This window comes from Magnolia sinica, chromosome 8 (assembly GCF_029962835.1).
Source record: "Magnolia sinica isolate HGM2019 chromosome 8, MsV1, whole genome shotgun sequence".
Taxonomy (NCBI): Eukaryota; Viridiplantae; Streptophyta; class Magnoliopsida; order Magnoliales; family Magnoliaceae; genus Magnolia; species Magnolia sinica.
The window spans coordinates 43,441,125-43,455,487 of NC_080580.1; the positions used below are offsets into that span (position 1 = coordinate 43,441,125).

The following is a 14,363-nucleotide window of genomic DNA, read 5'->3' on the forward strand; positions in this document are numbered from 1 at the left end:
CCACACACAAACATTACGGTGGGTCCCAATAAGTAGATAGTATAGGTAACTCACATACATTAAGGTAGTATAAGGAAGAATAGTTCAGATGCACAAGGCACACGTTAGCGAGCTCCATGATCAAACTGTTTAGTTGGCAAAACAATTAAACAGTGCGGATAAAATACGTACATTGAGTGGGTTCACAAGTGTTTGAAAGTTATACATTCAATTAACAATATTTCATATTGTTTGACTTATTTAAGAATTGGATGTAGGTCATTTTGGAATCATGTTCTATAATTAGCTAGCCTAATGGATAAATGATGAAATATATAATACTTACATCAAGGTAGGGTCCATAATCAATTTGACACACGTCCTAAGTTCACATACCTAAGAGGTTACACTGTTAGCATAGTCCACAAGTCTGAGTAATCACACAATTCTCATATGCCCACATGGTCTTATAGCCACTCCATTATCAAAAGTCCATATGGTTGAGTGGTCACACAAATGTCACTCTACTTGCCATAATAAAGGATTTAAGGTCACATGGTTACTTATTTTTACTACACTATTACTCATACATCTATGGGCAACCACTTTATTAAGCTCTCACATGGTCAGGTTGTCGATGCCATAATTTCACTTGGTTGAGTGGACATATAATTTGTATCATAGTCTAGTAACCGCATCTTAAAGCATCTAAGACACAATCACAAGCATACCCACCATACTTGGTTACACTACGTTACACTAACTCTTAATCTATGACCGTCCAATACTTTATAGGAGAATGACTCAGATTCGGTGTCACATGATCAAAAGGCCAAGAACTAGCTTTCATCACATCAAATATAGTTTAGTGGTCCCTGCATCTGCCTCACCTATGAGCATAATGTAAGGGTTGTATCTATGTCGCATGACACCGAATTGAGGGCCACTCCATTATCAAGTTGTATAATCTAACCTATATCATAATTCTCATGACTAAGAAAATTTGCACGTACAACCCAATTGTTCATTTTTTAGGTGACCATGGTTGTGCCTATAAGCACGTGGTCATATCATTGGGTGGTCACCAATGCCACCTAACTTCATGTAGTTGGTTGGCCTTGTATGCATTTCGCAATCGTACGGTTAGATGACTACATGTACTCCATAATTGCATAGGATTAGGTGGACATACATACGTCACATGCCCACATGATTAAGGGGCCAAACACATGTATTACACCCTTACACTGGATTAAGCGGTTATTCACACATCTTACAAACATAAGATTAAAAGCCAAAAATTACCATTTTTGTACAGGCGAGTGGGCCATATAAGATCACAAGGTCGCATAGGTAAGTGGGTGGCACAAAATCACCAGTTCATTAGTTTAAGTGGGCCAGGGAATTTTAGCTTAGGCGATATCTTCATGTTTTCAGTTTATCTAATAGGGATAACTTTTGTATGGTTTAGATGGTATATAAACATAATAGTGGGGCACACAACAACCCCCAATAAACTTCGATGGCAAATAAACTTTATAGTGGGTCCCACATGGTGGGCCCAATCAGTTTTGGGTGACAAATAAACATTAAAGTGACCCTAAGGAGGTTAGCCACGTTGGAGGGTCACAATCTGTGTAACACAAATGGACAGGTTGGATCCCTCCTAAACATCAAAGTGGACCCTTGAAGGTTTCAACTATGGGCAATTTGGGTTCATCCAAGTGGGTGAGTCCCACCGATGTGGCAGGGTCACATTTATAAGGTCTACAAAAGTCGATAGATGGTATGGATCTAACACATATTATGGTGAAATTCTAGGAGGTTTTAGTGGCGGACATTACAACAACACTATTTCTTGTGCCGTTAAAATAGACAGATGGTTTGGATGTAGCCTAAACATCATAGTGGGCCCCATGGTCTGGTGAGCCCTACATGAGTATCAAAAGAAGCACCTACTTATCCCCCTTAAAACATTCATAATCATTTGTTGGGCCATCGAGGCATGGTTCACATATCCAACTCATCCATTATGTGTGTCCCACTTGGTTAAGGGGTTAGACTAAGTTGCAGATGCATCTAAATTTCAAGTGGACCCCAGCAAGTGCTTTTATATGTTCGAGCTCCGAGTTGTATGAACAGTTCAAAGGAGATCAAAGTTACATGGGTCCCAAAGTGATGTATTTATTATATCTACACTGTTCATCTATATTCATTTTAGAGCATTATCCAAATAAAAATGAATCATATCTAAAGATTATCTAGACCGCACCACAAATAGTAGTGGAGATAATGATTTCATCGTTAAACAATTCACAGGGCCCACCATAACATTTATTTTCCATCCAATCTGTTCATAAGGTCATAAAGACTTGAATTAAGAGTAAAAACAAGTTTCACATTGATCCAAAACTTCTGTGACCCAAAAGGGGTTTCAATGGTAGACGTTCAATCCTCTGCTGCTTTTGTAGTTTGGACCACTTGATAGTTAGATCTGTCTTATTTTTCTTCGTAAGCCTTAAGATGAACTCGCCAAATGGATGGACAGTTGGGATATAAGGCATACCTCGTGATAAGACCTACGAAACTTTCTGATTTCATAAGATTCTAGATGGTGTGGGCCATCTGAGTTCCGTGTACGACAGATTTTTGGTGTATCCCAATTTCTAAAGGGGACCCATCAAATGCACAATGTAGATGTTCGATATACATCACATTAGGACCTGTGGTTGCACCCACGGTCCCAGCCTCTATTCCATGCAGCAGACGCTGGCGGCAACAACGTCCAGCTGTTTTCATATATATATTGATGGATTTTCATAAACGGGGCCTATATCATGACGATCTACTCCGTCTACTGGGTTCCCGGGCTCGTGACAGATAAAATGAGCCCAATATTCGATATATTTCGGTGTATACAAACATCACAATGGACCATAATAGTTCATTATCATTAATATGATCCTTTTGATGGTATGACCTACCAAAGATTTGGATTAGGTTCATTTTTTCGGCTCAATTCTTAAAATGAGTAGGGGAATCGGATGGATGGCGTGGATTAAATATATGCATCATGGGTGGGGCCCATTGTGGACCCACAACCCCAACCCCTTTTCTCTTTCAAGCAGCAGCAGGGACGCTGCTTACCGCAGTGTCCTCTGGACGCTGGCAATAACAGCATCCACCCCTAGTGTTTATTTATTCATTTATTTTTATAATGTGGAGTGTGTGCACATGTGTGTGTGTGAGTGTGTGGCCAACCCAATGGGCCACAATTTGGACGGCTTGGATGGCGTACAAAATTCTGGTGGGGCCCACTATCAATGGGTCCCACATAAAGTCCATAACAAAATATTTATATTATTATTATTTTTTATATGTATTCTTTTATGCATTCACACCATTGATCACATCATTATCATTATATCATCACCACTATTAATCATCCAAATAATCAAGAAAGAAAACCAACTAAGAGTGTAGTGGGTGTACTCACCTTAATGGAATAGATGGATGGTTGAGATGGATGAAAGGGATGTGATTGATGGAGTTGATGGCCCACCAAGATCACTCCTCTCTCTCTCTCTCTCGCTCTCTCTCTCTCTCTCTCTCTCTATTGTAGGAAATGGTGAAAATGCTAAGGGATGGAGGGGTCTTTGTAGAGAAATGGATAAAAATTTGGTTAGGTTAGGCTAATGTGATTAATGTTAGCTTAGGCTAGGATTATGAGAATTTATGCATGATTAAGAATTAATGGTGGATTAAAGGGGCATGGGATGACATGGTGTGATGATGTCATGCATATGATATGGTATAGAGAGAAGTTGACTTTGGGGATCACATGAGAGAGGGATGGTATGGGAGGATGACATCACACACATGGGTAGAGATTCTCTCACCGATGTGTGTACGACATGTGTTGTGCACATGTGTGGAATAGAGTATATGACGCCAGACACACATGATACACTAACGATTCTTCGCGCTGTATCTCACTAACGGCATAGATGCATGGGTGGTACCTATGCCATCATGGCGATGGGACGATCGATATGAAATCTGTTTCGAAGATTTGGGGTTCCGGTCAGCTGGGTGTGCACTATGCACGGATAGTCTAGGTCTGGCCAAGAGCGTCGATCATTGTGCACATAAGCATAGAAAATGGTACGAAATGGACGAGGTCTTATAGCCAAGTTTGTTAACAAAACTAATCGGCTCAGGTTACATTTATCATGTCAGGGTGGAGATGCAAAACTGTGTCCTGAAGCTCTAAAGGAAGTTCAACTTCTTTTTCAAGCCCTTATTGATTTGAATAAAAAAACATTTCACTTCACCATCCAAACTTTGCAAGGCAGAAGAGGAAATTAGATTATTAACATTGAAAGAAGAGCAATTCCAACTCGCCTTAAAAAGTAGTATGAAAGAGGAGAAGAGTAACAAACCATCCAAGTTTCTCTCTAGTTTTGGTGCATTTTATGGGGTGTTGGGAACTACATGTAAATTTGCTCACAAAGAAAGTTTAATTAATTTAATTCATACTATATGAAAGCACGATGAAAAGCTCTTTCCACCTTTTGATTTAGGACAGGTGGACGAGTACGTATATGAAGAATTTGATAGCAGCTCGAGCTTGACAAACGAATCTCCTCTCCAGCAGTAATTAGTAAATAACGATAGTATAGAAAACTTTTCTAATGTTCTTGTAAATTTGCAAGTTTGTAATTAGAATATTTTTAATTTTCAGTTTGTATATTGTTTTTTATTTTCAATTTTATTGTGTTATTGTTTAAATGTTATGTATAAGTACAAGTTTAACTCGAAACTTCCGACCTCAAATTTGAACTCATCTTGAAAACTTAACTCAAACTCAAACTCAAACTCGGCTTGAAAGTTCAAGCTCAAACTTGACTCGAACTACTGACCGAGCCGTGTCGAGCTGGACAAAGTAGCCCGAGCATTGAGCAGAGTCGAACTCGAGCTGGGGTAGCAGTTAATCGAGCCAAGCCGAGCTGAGCCTAACTCGACTCGCTTCGACTCGATGTCTAGCTTTAGTTTGTACAGGTTGTCGAGTTAATACCACAGGAGTATCGGGAAAATATCACCAAAAAAAATGATTTTTTAAAATCAATTAAGATTTCAAGAATCTCGTGATAATATTGTTTATTCTTTTTTTTTTTTCTTGATATTATATTTGTTAGGAAATCAAAGGCCTTTCGTAGGAGGTTCCTGCGATGGGAACCTAGGTGGGACTAGAGGTGGGCATCGAGTCGAGTCGGACCGGATTGGGCCCAACTCGACTCGGTCCGAAGTTTTCAGTGCCTGACCCGAACTCGATCCGATCCGTTGTATTGCTGGCCTGATTCAAATCGAGTCCGACTCGATTAGGAAAATCGAGTCGGATCGGGTTAAGTACGGTTCAGATCGAATATTCTTGACCCTAAAAGTGTTTCAATGGTAGACATTCAATCCCACCGCTTTTTGTAGTGTGGTCCACTTGATCTTTAGATCTATCTTATTTTTCAGCTCAAGCCTTAAGACGAGCCTGCCGAATGGATGGACGGTTTAGATATAATACATACCTCATGATGGGACCCATAGAACTTGCTGATAGCAACACGCCAAACCAGCTGTGATGGTGCGTGGTACACCTGCCGATCCGCGTCCCAAGGTTTTTCCTTGGGACGTGGATTTTATGCTATGTGGGCCCACAGTGATATTTGTAAGAAATCCACACCGTCCATCAATTTTGAGGGCTCATTTTAGAACATACCAAAAAATAGGTGGATCCAAAGCTCAAGTGTGCTGGACAAGAGGGAAAACAAAGGAAGGTGGCCATTGAATCTACACTCTTTCCTCTCGTAAGGGCCACTTGAGTCTTGGATATACTTCATTTTTAGCAACATGTACTAAAATGAGCTCCCAAAACGGATGGACGGTGTGGATTTATCACAAACATCACGGTAAGACCCACCTAACATCTCAAGCAAGAACGTGAAATGGACGACTTGTTAGGGAGCTCTACTCGAGGCACCTTGAGCCGTGTGAGAAGATGATTTGGCTACTCCCCATCCCACCAGTCAAAGGATTGAAAGTCGGTGCTCTGTGGGCCCTAGCATGATGTATTTATTTCATCCATGCCGTCCATCTATTTTTCTAGATCATTTTATGGTATTAAAAAAAGAGAGGTATATCCCAATCTCAAGTGGACAACATTATAAGAAACAATGGTGAATAAACATTGTGCGGATCGAATCGGGTCGAATCGGATCGGATTGTGGATCGGGTCGGTTTGGGTTGACCATTGATCTAAAATCGATCCGATTAACTGTCAGATCTTACTGGGCCAACTCGATCCGACCCGATCCTAGTCTTCAGTTCGGATCTGTTCGGGTTGGATCGGGTCGGATCCATCGGATCGGTCCCTTTCTGCCCAGCTCTAGGTGGGACCAACTATAATATTTGTGAGAAATTCACCTGTCCCTTTATCTTGTGAGCTCATTTTGGGACACAAGTCAAGAAATGAGCGCTATCCATACTCAAGTGAGCCAAGAACGCGAGGTTTGAACCCACACAATTGAAATATTCGTGGGGTCACGGAAATTTTGAATTTGGCAAATATCTGCGTTTTCAATTCATTCGGTGGGAACGACGTTATGAACGGTACGGATGGCAGGTAAACATTACTGCCAACCCTGGGAGGTTTCAGCGGTAGAAATTTCCCTACCCTACTTTTTCTTTAGTGCGGCCTACCTGAGTCTTGGATTCTGATCGATTTTTGTCTCGAGTCCTGAAATAATCTCACAAAACGGATGGATGGGGTGGATTTCTCACAAACATCACGGTGGGTCCCACCTAGGTTTCCAGCGCAGGAATGCGAAAGGCTTTCGCAGGAAATCCAGCGGAAGCTATTGGAAAAAGAGCAACATCACCCCCCCTTCTCGTGCAGCTGCTTCCGCTGCTCAATGGAGGAAGAAAAAACCCTTTTTCCCGCCTAATCGCACTCTCTCTCTCTCTCTCTCTCTCTCTCTCTCTCTCTCTCTCTCTCTCTCAAATGGATGGAGAGAAGAGCCCTCCAGGATCCAAATCCAAGTTCTCCATCTACCAAAACCCAACCTTCTCTGCTGCCCTCACTGCCAAAAGCCTCCAGCCCTCAAAATCCACCTTTCTTTTCATTCTCTCCGTCTTCATCTCTTCCTTACTCGCTCTTCTCGCCATCCTTTCCAGGTTCTCACTAAAACACAACAAACACCTTGTCTGCATGGTTTACAGTGTTTCTTACTCATCACCTTTCTCTTCTATTGAAAATGCTTACATCTTTATCATTTACAACATAGGGTTCTACTTGGGTTTCAACAGTATTTTAAGGGAAAATTTGAAATAACGAATATTCTGATTTTTTTTTCCTCCTTTGAAAAATTCTGGTTTTGGGTCTATCCGCATTAATCTGTGCAAGGAATGTCACTGTTTTTTGGCTCATGGCATTTCAGGAGCTAAGAAAATTAATTTTTCAATTTGGAATTTGTGAAATGCAAAATGGAGTTGGAAAGAAGGAACTCTTTCACATCCATATCAGTGTCTTTTTGTGATTTTCATGAAGCACATATGAAAAGTAGAATCCAAAAAATTGCGTATTATTTCTCACATTCCCAATACTAACGGCCATTTTGGGGACAGAACTTGTGATGTTGGAATTTCTTTTCTTAGTGGAATTTCCAAAAGGTTTGAATGGAGCTCTTTTATGCTGCATGGGAAAGAAAGAGCTCTTTCACATCCATATAACTACCATTTCATCATTTCTGAAAATTCTACAAATAGTGGAAATTCCAAAAATATTAAAATATTTTTCTTGCATCCTGTGCCAAAACATAGCCTAAGATATTTTCCAGAATACTAGATTTACTATATATTTTTTTTCTTGTTTCTTTTGACTAAAAATAAAAAAAGAAGAAGCTATTTTCATGAGCATCCTAATTGTACCTCTAGTTCAAGAGTGCTGGTAAGGCTAGTTGCTAGACGAACTAGAATTCTAGGCATAGACATGGTAATACATGTGTGAGATTCTACCATTCATCAGGTGGCCGTGGCCCCACTATGTGTTTTCCCTGAACAACAATGGCTGGTCTGCTCACCAGGTGGGGACAAATTCCATGGGGATACTGGATGGTGAAAAAGAATTGACCTATTGTCAGTATTCAAGGTACAAATGTAGCTTACCTAATGGACAGGCTAGCCTTATCTTTGGGCCTGGTTACATACATGTTGGGGCCCACTTGGTGAACAGTCTTGATGTTGTACACATGCAACAATGGCATGAATGCCTACTAGTAGTCTAATGGCACCCGTGCAATTAACTTTACATTTCTCTGAATTTCAAATGCTCTCTCTCTCTCTCTCTCTCTATATCTATATATATATATATATATATATATCAAATAGGACTGTCAGTTTGCCTATGCATTTGCATGCCTGGTCTGGTTTTCGACTTCGGCTATTAACAAGGGATATTGTAATCAGGGAAAATGGGTTCATCAACAATTTGAGATTCATGCACTTCTCCCAGACTACAGCCTGTAAGCTACTCCTTGACTTTCTTATTGTATAATCGGGTGTTGCTACTCTCTAAATATTTGCTGGGCAGCATGCTTTAATTTTTAAGTCCAAATTGTTTTGGTGCATTTCTTATCTGACATGACGAAACGAGAATGATGATTTAGGGCAGGGAAAGCAAAAGAATGAGAACCAGCATATTGTGGTTCCCATTTTCTGAACCGTACCAAATACAGTCCCGAGCAGATGGTTATCATTCTACCAAAATATTGGCTTTGACCTACAATTGAGGTCATATCCAAACCCACCATTAGAACCTGTTTAATGTGCCTGTAAATTCGGGATTGGTTCTGCTTTATTGTTGGAAATGTTAAATGTGTTTAGGGCGGGCTGTGGAATGGGAATGCATTAGACAGGCTCCTCTTTTCACCTTTTCCACCCAAGTCACATGTAAGATAAGAATGGCTCTTCCTGTGATTTTGGTGGAGTGCATTCCATCTGCTGCACACCCACACACAAAAACACACCCGCACACAAAAAAAAGGTGGTAATTTCAGAATGGATCCATAATCGTTCATGATCTTTTGCTCTCTCTCTCCATAAGGATTCTTTATCTTATATGTTTCAGATTTGGTCATCAAGATTTCACAGATGGTGGTAGTTGTGGTTTTGTTGGGAACTCTATCTGCTTTTTTCCGAGCTGTATTGCTGCACAAAGCAAGAAATGGTTCTAGCGTCGGTATCTCCAAGTCATCTGCATCTGCTTTGAAAGGTATCAAGGAGCAGGGTGGTCTAACTGTGCGTCAACAAGGTCTTTTAGGATCAAGGCCAAAACAAACCGAACAGGTTGAATCAGAGTCGATGAAGAAGCCGCCCAAGTCAAGGCCTCATTCAGCATCGTCTCCTTCAGATGTGCTCGTCCCGCTCCATCATTCGGCCTCTAGTTCAAATCGTTCATTCCGGATTGGATCTGATAAGCGACGCACCAGCGGTGGGAAGACTGTGGCTTCTTATGCTCCATCATTATCTCCAGGTTCGCCATCTTCTCTGTTCCTTGTCTCACCGCCGGCGCCTTTACAGGCTTCAGATCGGCAGATATCAACTCCTTGGTCGAAACAGCGACCTACCAATGCAAAAGAAATCCAGACTGAGGCAATGCTTGAGCAGTTCTTGGCAGATGTAGATGAGAAGATAACAGAATCAGTGATGAAAGTGGCAACTCCTAGCCAAAGTCATATGAGCCCTCCACCAACCCTTCATGGTTTTGGCTCTGCCAGCCCCAGTACTATTGCAAATTCAGCTACTACCTCTGGGACTGCAAGGAGTACACCGTTGCGGTCTATGAGGATGTCCCCTGGCTCTCAAAAGTACACCACACCCCCGAAGAAAGGAGAGGGTGACTTGCCTCCACCTATGTCGATGGAACAAACGATTGAAGCTTTCGAGAATTTAGGCGTCTATCCAAACATCGAGCAATGGCGAGATCGTCTCAGACAATGGTTTTCTTCGATTTTGCTAAATCCTCTCGTTGAAAAGATTGAAACTAGTCATATTCAGGTTTCAATTTTCTCTGTGTTTTTTTTTAAAATTTTTGGACCTTATGAGTAAAATATAGATGTCTTTGAGAAGTTTCACATGTCATCCAATTTTATTATCTTTGCAAAAAGATTGAAACTAGTCCTATTCAGGTTTCAAATTTCTGTGTTTTTTGGGCCTTCTGAGCAAAATATAGATGTCTTTGAGAAGTTCCATAAATCATCCAATTTTATGATCTTTTTGCAGGTTATGCAAACAGCTGCCAAACTTGGTGTCTCAATTAATGTCAATCAAGTGGGAAGAGGATCACTGAATGCTGGACCACCTGCCACTATGTCTCCAATTGATGGGACCAAAGAATGGCAGCCAGCATTCACGTTGGATGAAGATGGGCTTCTTCATCAGCTACGTGCTGCTCTTGTGCAAGCTCGTGATGGTTCTGCATGTAAGTTAGTATTGTATCTTTATCTTCCCTCCTTCGACTTGCCAGAATTTGGTTGCTTATGTGTATCCCCTTTAGGTTTATATTGGAAGAGAATTGGCCAGCTACAAATGGTTGTAGGCTAACTTAACCTACAATCAGTTGATGCAGGACATGTGATCTAACCATTTGGATGCAGGAGATTATTAACGGATTAATCAAAATAAGTCAAATGTAATAACATGCCATTTTACCATGATTAAAAGAGTTCCAATAGATAATAAAATTCAGATTTATGTTAAATCACACTCCCACATAGGCATAAACCACATAAGCATGAAAATCTAAGGCCCAATGAGAGACTGGAACTCTCACGTTAGTATAGGTATGGTTCTAATTCAATGGGCAGATTTACACAATTCTAGGGTTCTAGGGTTAGAAAATTAGGGATTTTGAAGGCTATTGGGGCTAAGATTTTACAAAATCAAAGAAGAAATGGGGAAGAGGGTGTACGGCTGTTCATACAGTCGTTCGTACAGCCGTTACGGACAAGGGTAGACGGTACACTTTGGTTTTGATTGATTAGGCGTAGGTTATGGTTGTAGAATGATGGGAAGTGAGATGTGGAGAATGTTGAATGGTGAGGAAGATTTTGGTTCTAAAGTGGAGAAATAGAAAAAAATGAGAATGAAAAATACCTTTTAGAGATGAATAAGATAGAGATGAGGAGAATAACTAGGCTTTACACCTTTGGATTCACACCAAGCAATCTCTTTTCACAAGAGAATCTCAAATCACATGAGAGAAAAGGCTTTTCCTCTAAAAGAATCGTTTTTTCATTCAATAATAATGGGCTAGGGCTGGACGTCCCTCTTTATATAGTCTCAATAAATGTGTCTTGACAAAAATACCCCTCAATAAAACATACCTCACATGTCCCATGATGTAATAAGCTGAAAATAACACATCCTAAACTGTAAATAACCATTAAAAACATAAAAACAACTAATCCTAATACTAATTATCAAAGTGATCAAGGATCACAATGATCCGACCGACCGATCGAAGGATGCACATGATCCAATCGTCCGATCATCGTGTCCTTGTGATCTAATGGTCAAAACTCCTCAAATAAGCAGCCCACATGCATCTTCCTAGTGTAGGGTCTTCGGGGACGCACAATCATGCATGTTGGGTCTTCAAGTCCTCAGTGTAGCCCACTTGGGCCCATGTATAAGTCATTGAGCCAAAGTGAAGGTTGGGCCAATCTCTGCGTCCTTTGGTATACACCAAATGGTCAGATGTCCTCATCATTAGTGCTTACGAGCATTTTTCCGTTGAAGATATCTAATTTTTTCAAGTGAAAAATTATTAGTTTTTGCAAGTGAAAAATGGAAACAAAAATTCAGAAGGAATAAAAAAGGGGTCATACAGTATGATCGGTTCTAGCTGATCAATTCTCGTATTTGAATGTGCATTTGTCATTAATAACTTAACCTCAGAGGACTGCATAATCTGTTTACTCTTAGCAAAGTTGAGAAGTGTCTAATTTATGTGATTTCCAAACTTTCTTTTCATGGTGTTAGTCTCGCCAATTGTCTACACATTTCTCTCTTTTTCATGTGGATCTTCTTTCTATTTACAGCACAGTTGCCCTTATCTGTTCTTCAACATCCACAGCAGAACCCTGCAGTCCCTCTTATACAGGAGTGTGTGGATGCCATCACTGAACACCAGAGGCTTCATGCACTGATGAAAGGAGATTGGGTCAAGGGTTTGCTACCCCAAAGCAGCGTGCGTGCTGATTACACAGTACAGAGGGTCCTAGGTAAATTCTCATCTCATTGACCTCACGGTGGGTCCGAGGTAAATTCTCATCTAAGTGTCCTCACTACTTAGGGTGAGCACTTAACGGTTCTTGTTCATGTGTGTTTACAATAAAATAGAATGGACTTCATAAAAATACTAATTAGAAAGAGGTTGTGCAATTTCCAATAAAAAAAAGCAATCAAGGGCGCCAAGCACTCTGTATGACTGTTGGCTATCTATTTTTGGAATTTTGCAGAGCTTGCAGAAGGGACCTGTTTGAAGAATTATGAGTATCTTGGGAATGGAGAGGTGTATGACAAAATAAATAAAAAATGGACGCTTGAGCTTCCTACCGATTCACATCTGCTATTGTATCTATTTTGTGCTTTCTTGGAGCATCCCAAATGGATGTTGCATGTTGATCCTACATCCTATGCCGGTGCTCAGTCTAGCAAGAATCCCTTATTTTTAGGAATCTTGCCTCCGAAAGAAAGGTTTCCCGAGAAGTACGTGGCTGTCATATCTAGTGTGCCGTCTGTTCTTCATCCCGGAGCATGTATACTGGTCGTTGGAAAGCAAAGCCCTCCTATTTTTGCTTTGTACTGGGACAAGAAACTACAGTTTTCTCTTCAGGTAAGTACTATCACATTGAGAACCTTTTGTCCCATCTGACCAAATTTGGATAACATGACTGCTGATTTCTTGTTTTATTACTTGCATAGCTCTACATTTTAGCCCATTGAGCCTTGACACACATGCTGTGTTCAAAGTACTATTTTGCAGGTTGAGTGGATCAATATTGGTATTTTCAGTAAATTGGATGGGCAAATGAATGTAATTTATAACTGCGATCTGGATATAAGTTTGTCAGTATCAGTAGGAATTTGTATGTTTTTCAGTTATGCTTTTACATGATTCAGTTAACATAGTTCATCCTCTAAAAGTATATGAGACACTGTTTGCTGGTTATTTTCTTGGTGGATGGGCAATGGGGAAACCCATTTGTTTGGTAATTTGTAAAATTTGATTTCTGCGAGATAGCAAGATGTAAGTTGGATAATCCTGGACTCCTAATTGACCAAGCCATTTATCCATGAATTGAGCATCCTTTTTGAAGGAACATAATAGACAAATCAAACGATGTTGCTTATAATCAGATGTACCCAAATATATTGCATTGGGCAAAGGAGCTAGTTACAGAAACTGGTGAAGGGTACTGGAGGGGGTTTGGTACTGGGACTGGTATGTAGGTTTAAAATCATTTTTAGTCTTTGGTCCATCCTCGTATATTTATGAAATATTTTTGGCATATGTTCATGTAGATTTTTTGGGAATGCAATGATTTATTTTTTGGCATGGGGATGGGGGGTTCACATGCATATAAAATCGGGAAAGGCTCATTGGATGCAAGCTAGACTGCTTACTTTTGTTGATAGACAAGGAGAAACACTTCTTGGGGGTTACACTATTCTGCCAAGGCCTGCTTCAGTTCACCATCTGGTGTTCTGGTTGTTTTAGATTCTTCAGGTTTTTAAAAAAAGAAAAAAGAAAAAAGAAAAAAAAAACTCACATTGTGAAACAGATGTGTATTTGGTGATTTGGACATATATTAAAAAGGAATTCGTTGTGACCATTGTGGTAATTGATATTGAGGAAGAAAGCGTTTATTCCTAACCTAGCACCGAATCTGGAAATGATGCAGGCTCACAGCCCACTAGGTCCATAGTAGGGCTCAACAATACGTAAGCCCATGGCCCACCAGAGGGCTCAACATATGCTGCTTTTTGGATTGTTTATTTACAAATTTGGGGGCCTAAATCAAAGATTGTAATTTATTATTTTTGGGAGATATGGGGGTTGATTTAAAGATGTGATTGAAGATATGAAGGGGGATGTGATTGAAGAGATGGGGCTGATTTAGAGATGTAATTAGGATTTTACTTTCTATGTTTATTTTTATTATTATTGGGCTTTTTCTACCTAAAATAGTTTAGATTGGTTTGAAATAAACTATGGTTGATTTGAAATCAATCTCTTAGTTGGGGGGATTTTCATTAAAGATTCATTAGGG

General features: G+C 40.2%; 1 protein-coding gene across 1 annotated transcript in view; it reads left to right on the plus strand.

Annotated features, from left to right (window-relative positions):
• Positions 1-6,912: 6,912 nt before the first annotated feature.
• Positions 6,913-14,363, plus strand: part of LOC131253269 (uncharacterized) — a 32,073-nt gene continuing 24,622 nt past the window's right edge. Inside the window, exons 1-6 of the mRNA XM_058254219.1 lie at positions 6,913-7,203; positions 8,494-8,549; positions 9,155-10,083; positions 10,309-10,507; positions 12,129-12,311; positions 12,549-12,925. Coding sequence (XP_058110202.1) covers positions 7,031-7,203; positions 8,494-8,549; positions 9,155-10,083; positions 10,309-10,507; positions 12,129-12,311; positions 12,549-12,925 — 1,917 coding nt within the window. The 5' untranslated portion in view covers positions 6,913-7,030. The remainder of the gene's footprint in view (positions 7,204-8,493; positions 8,550-9,154; positions 10,084-10,308; positions 10,508-12,128; positions 12,312-12,548; positions 12,926-14,363) is intronic.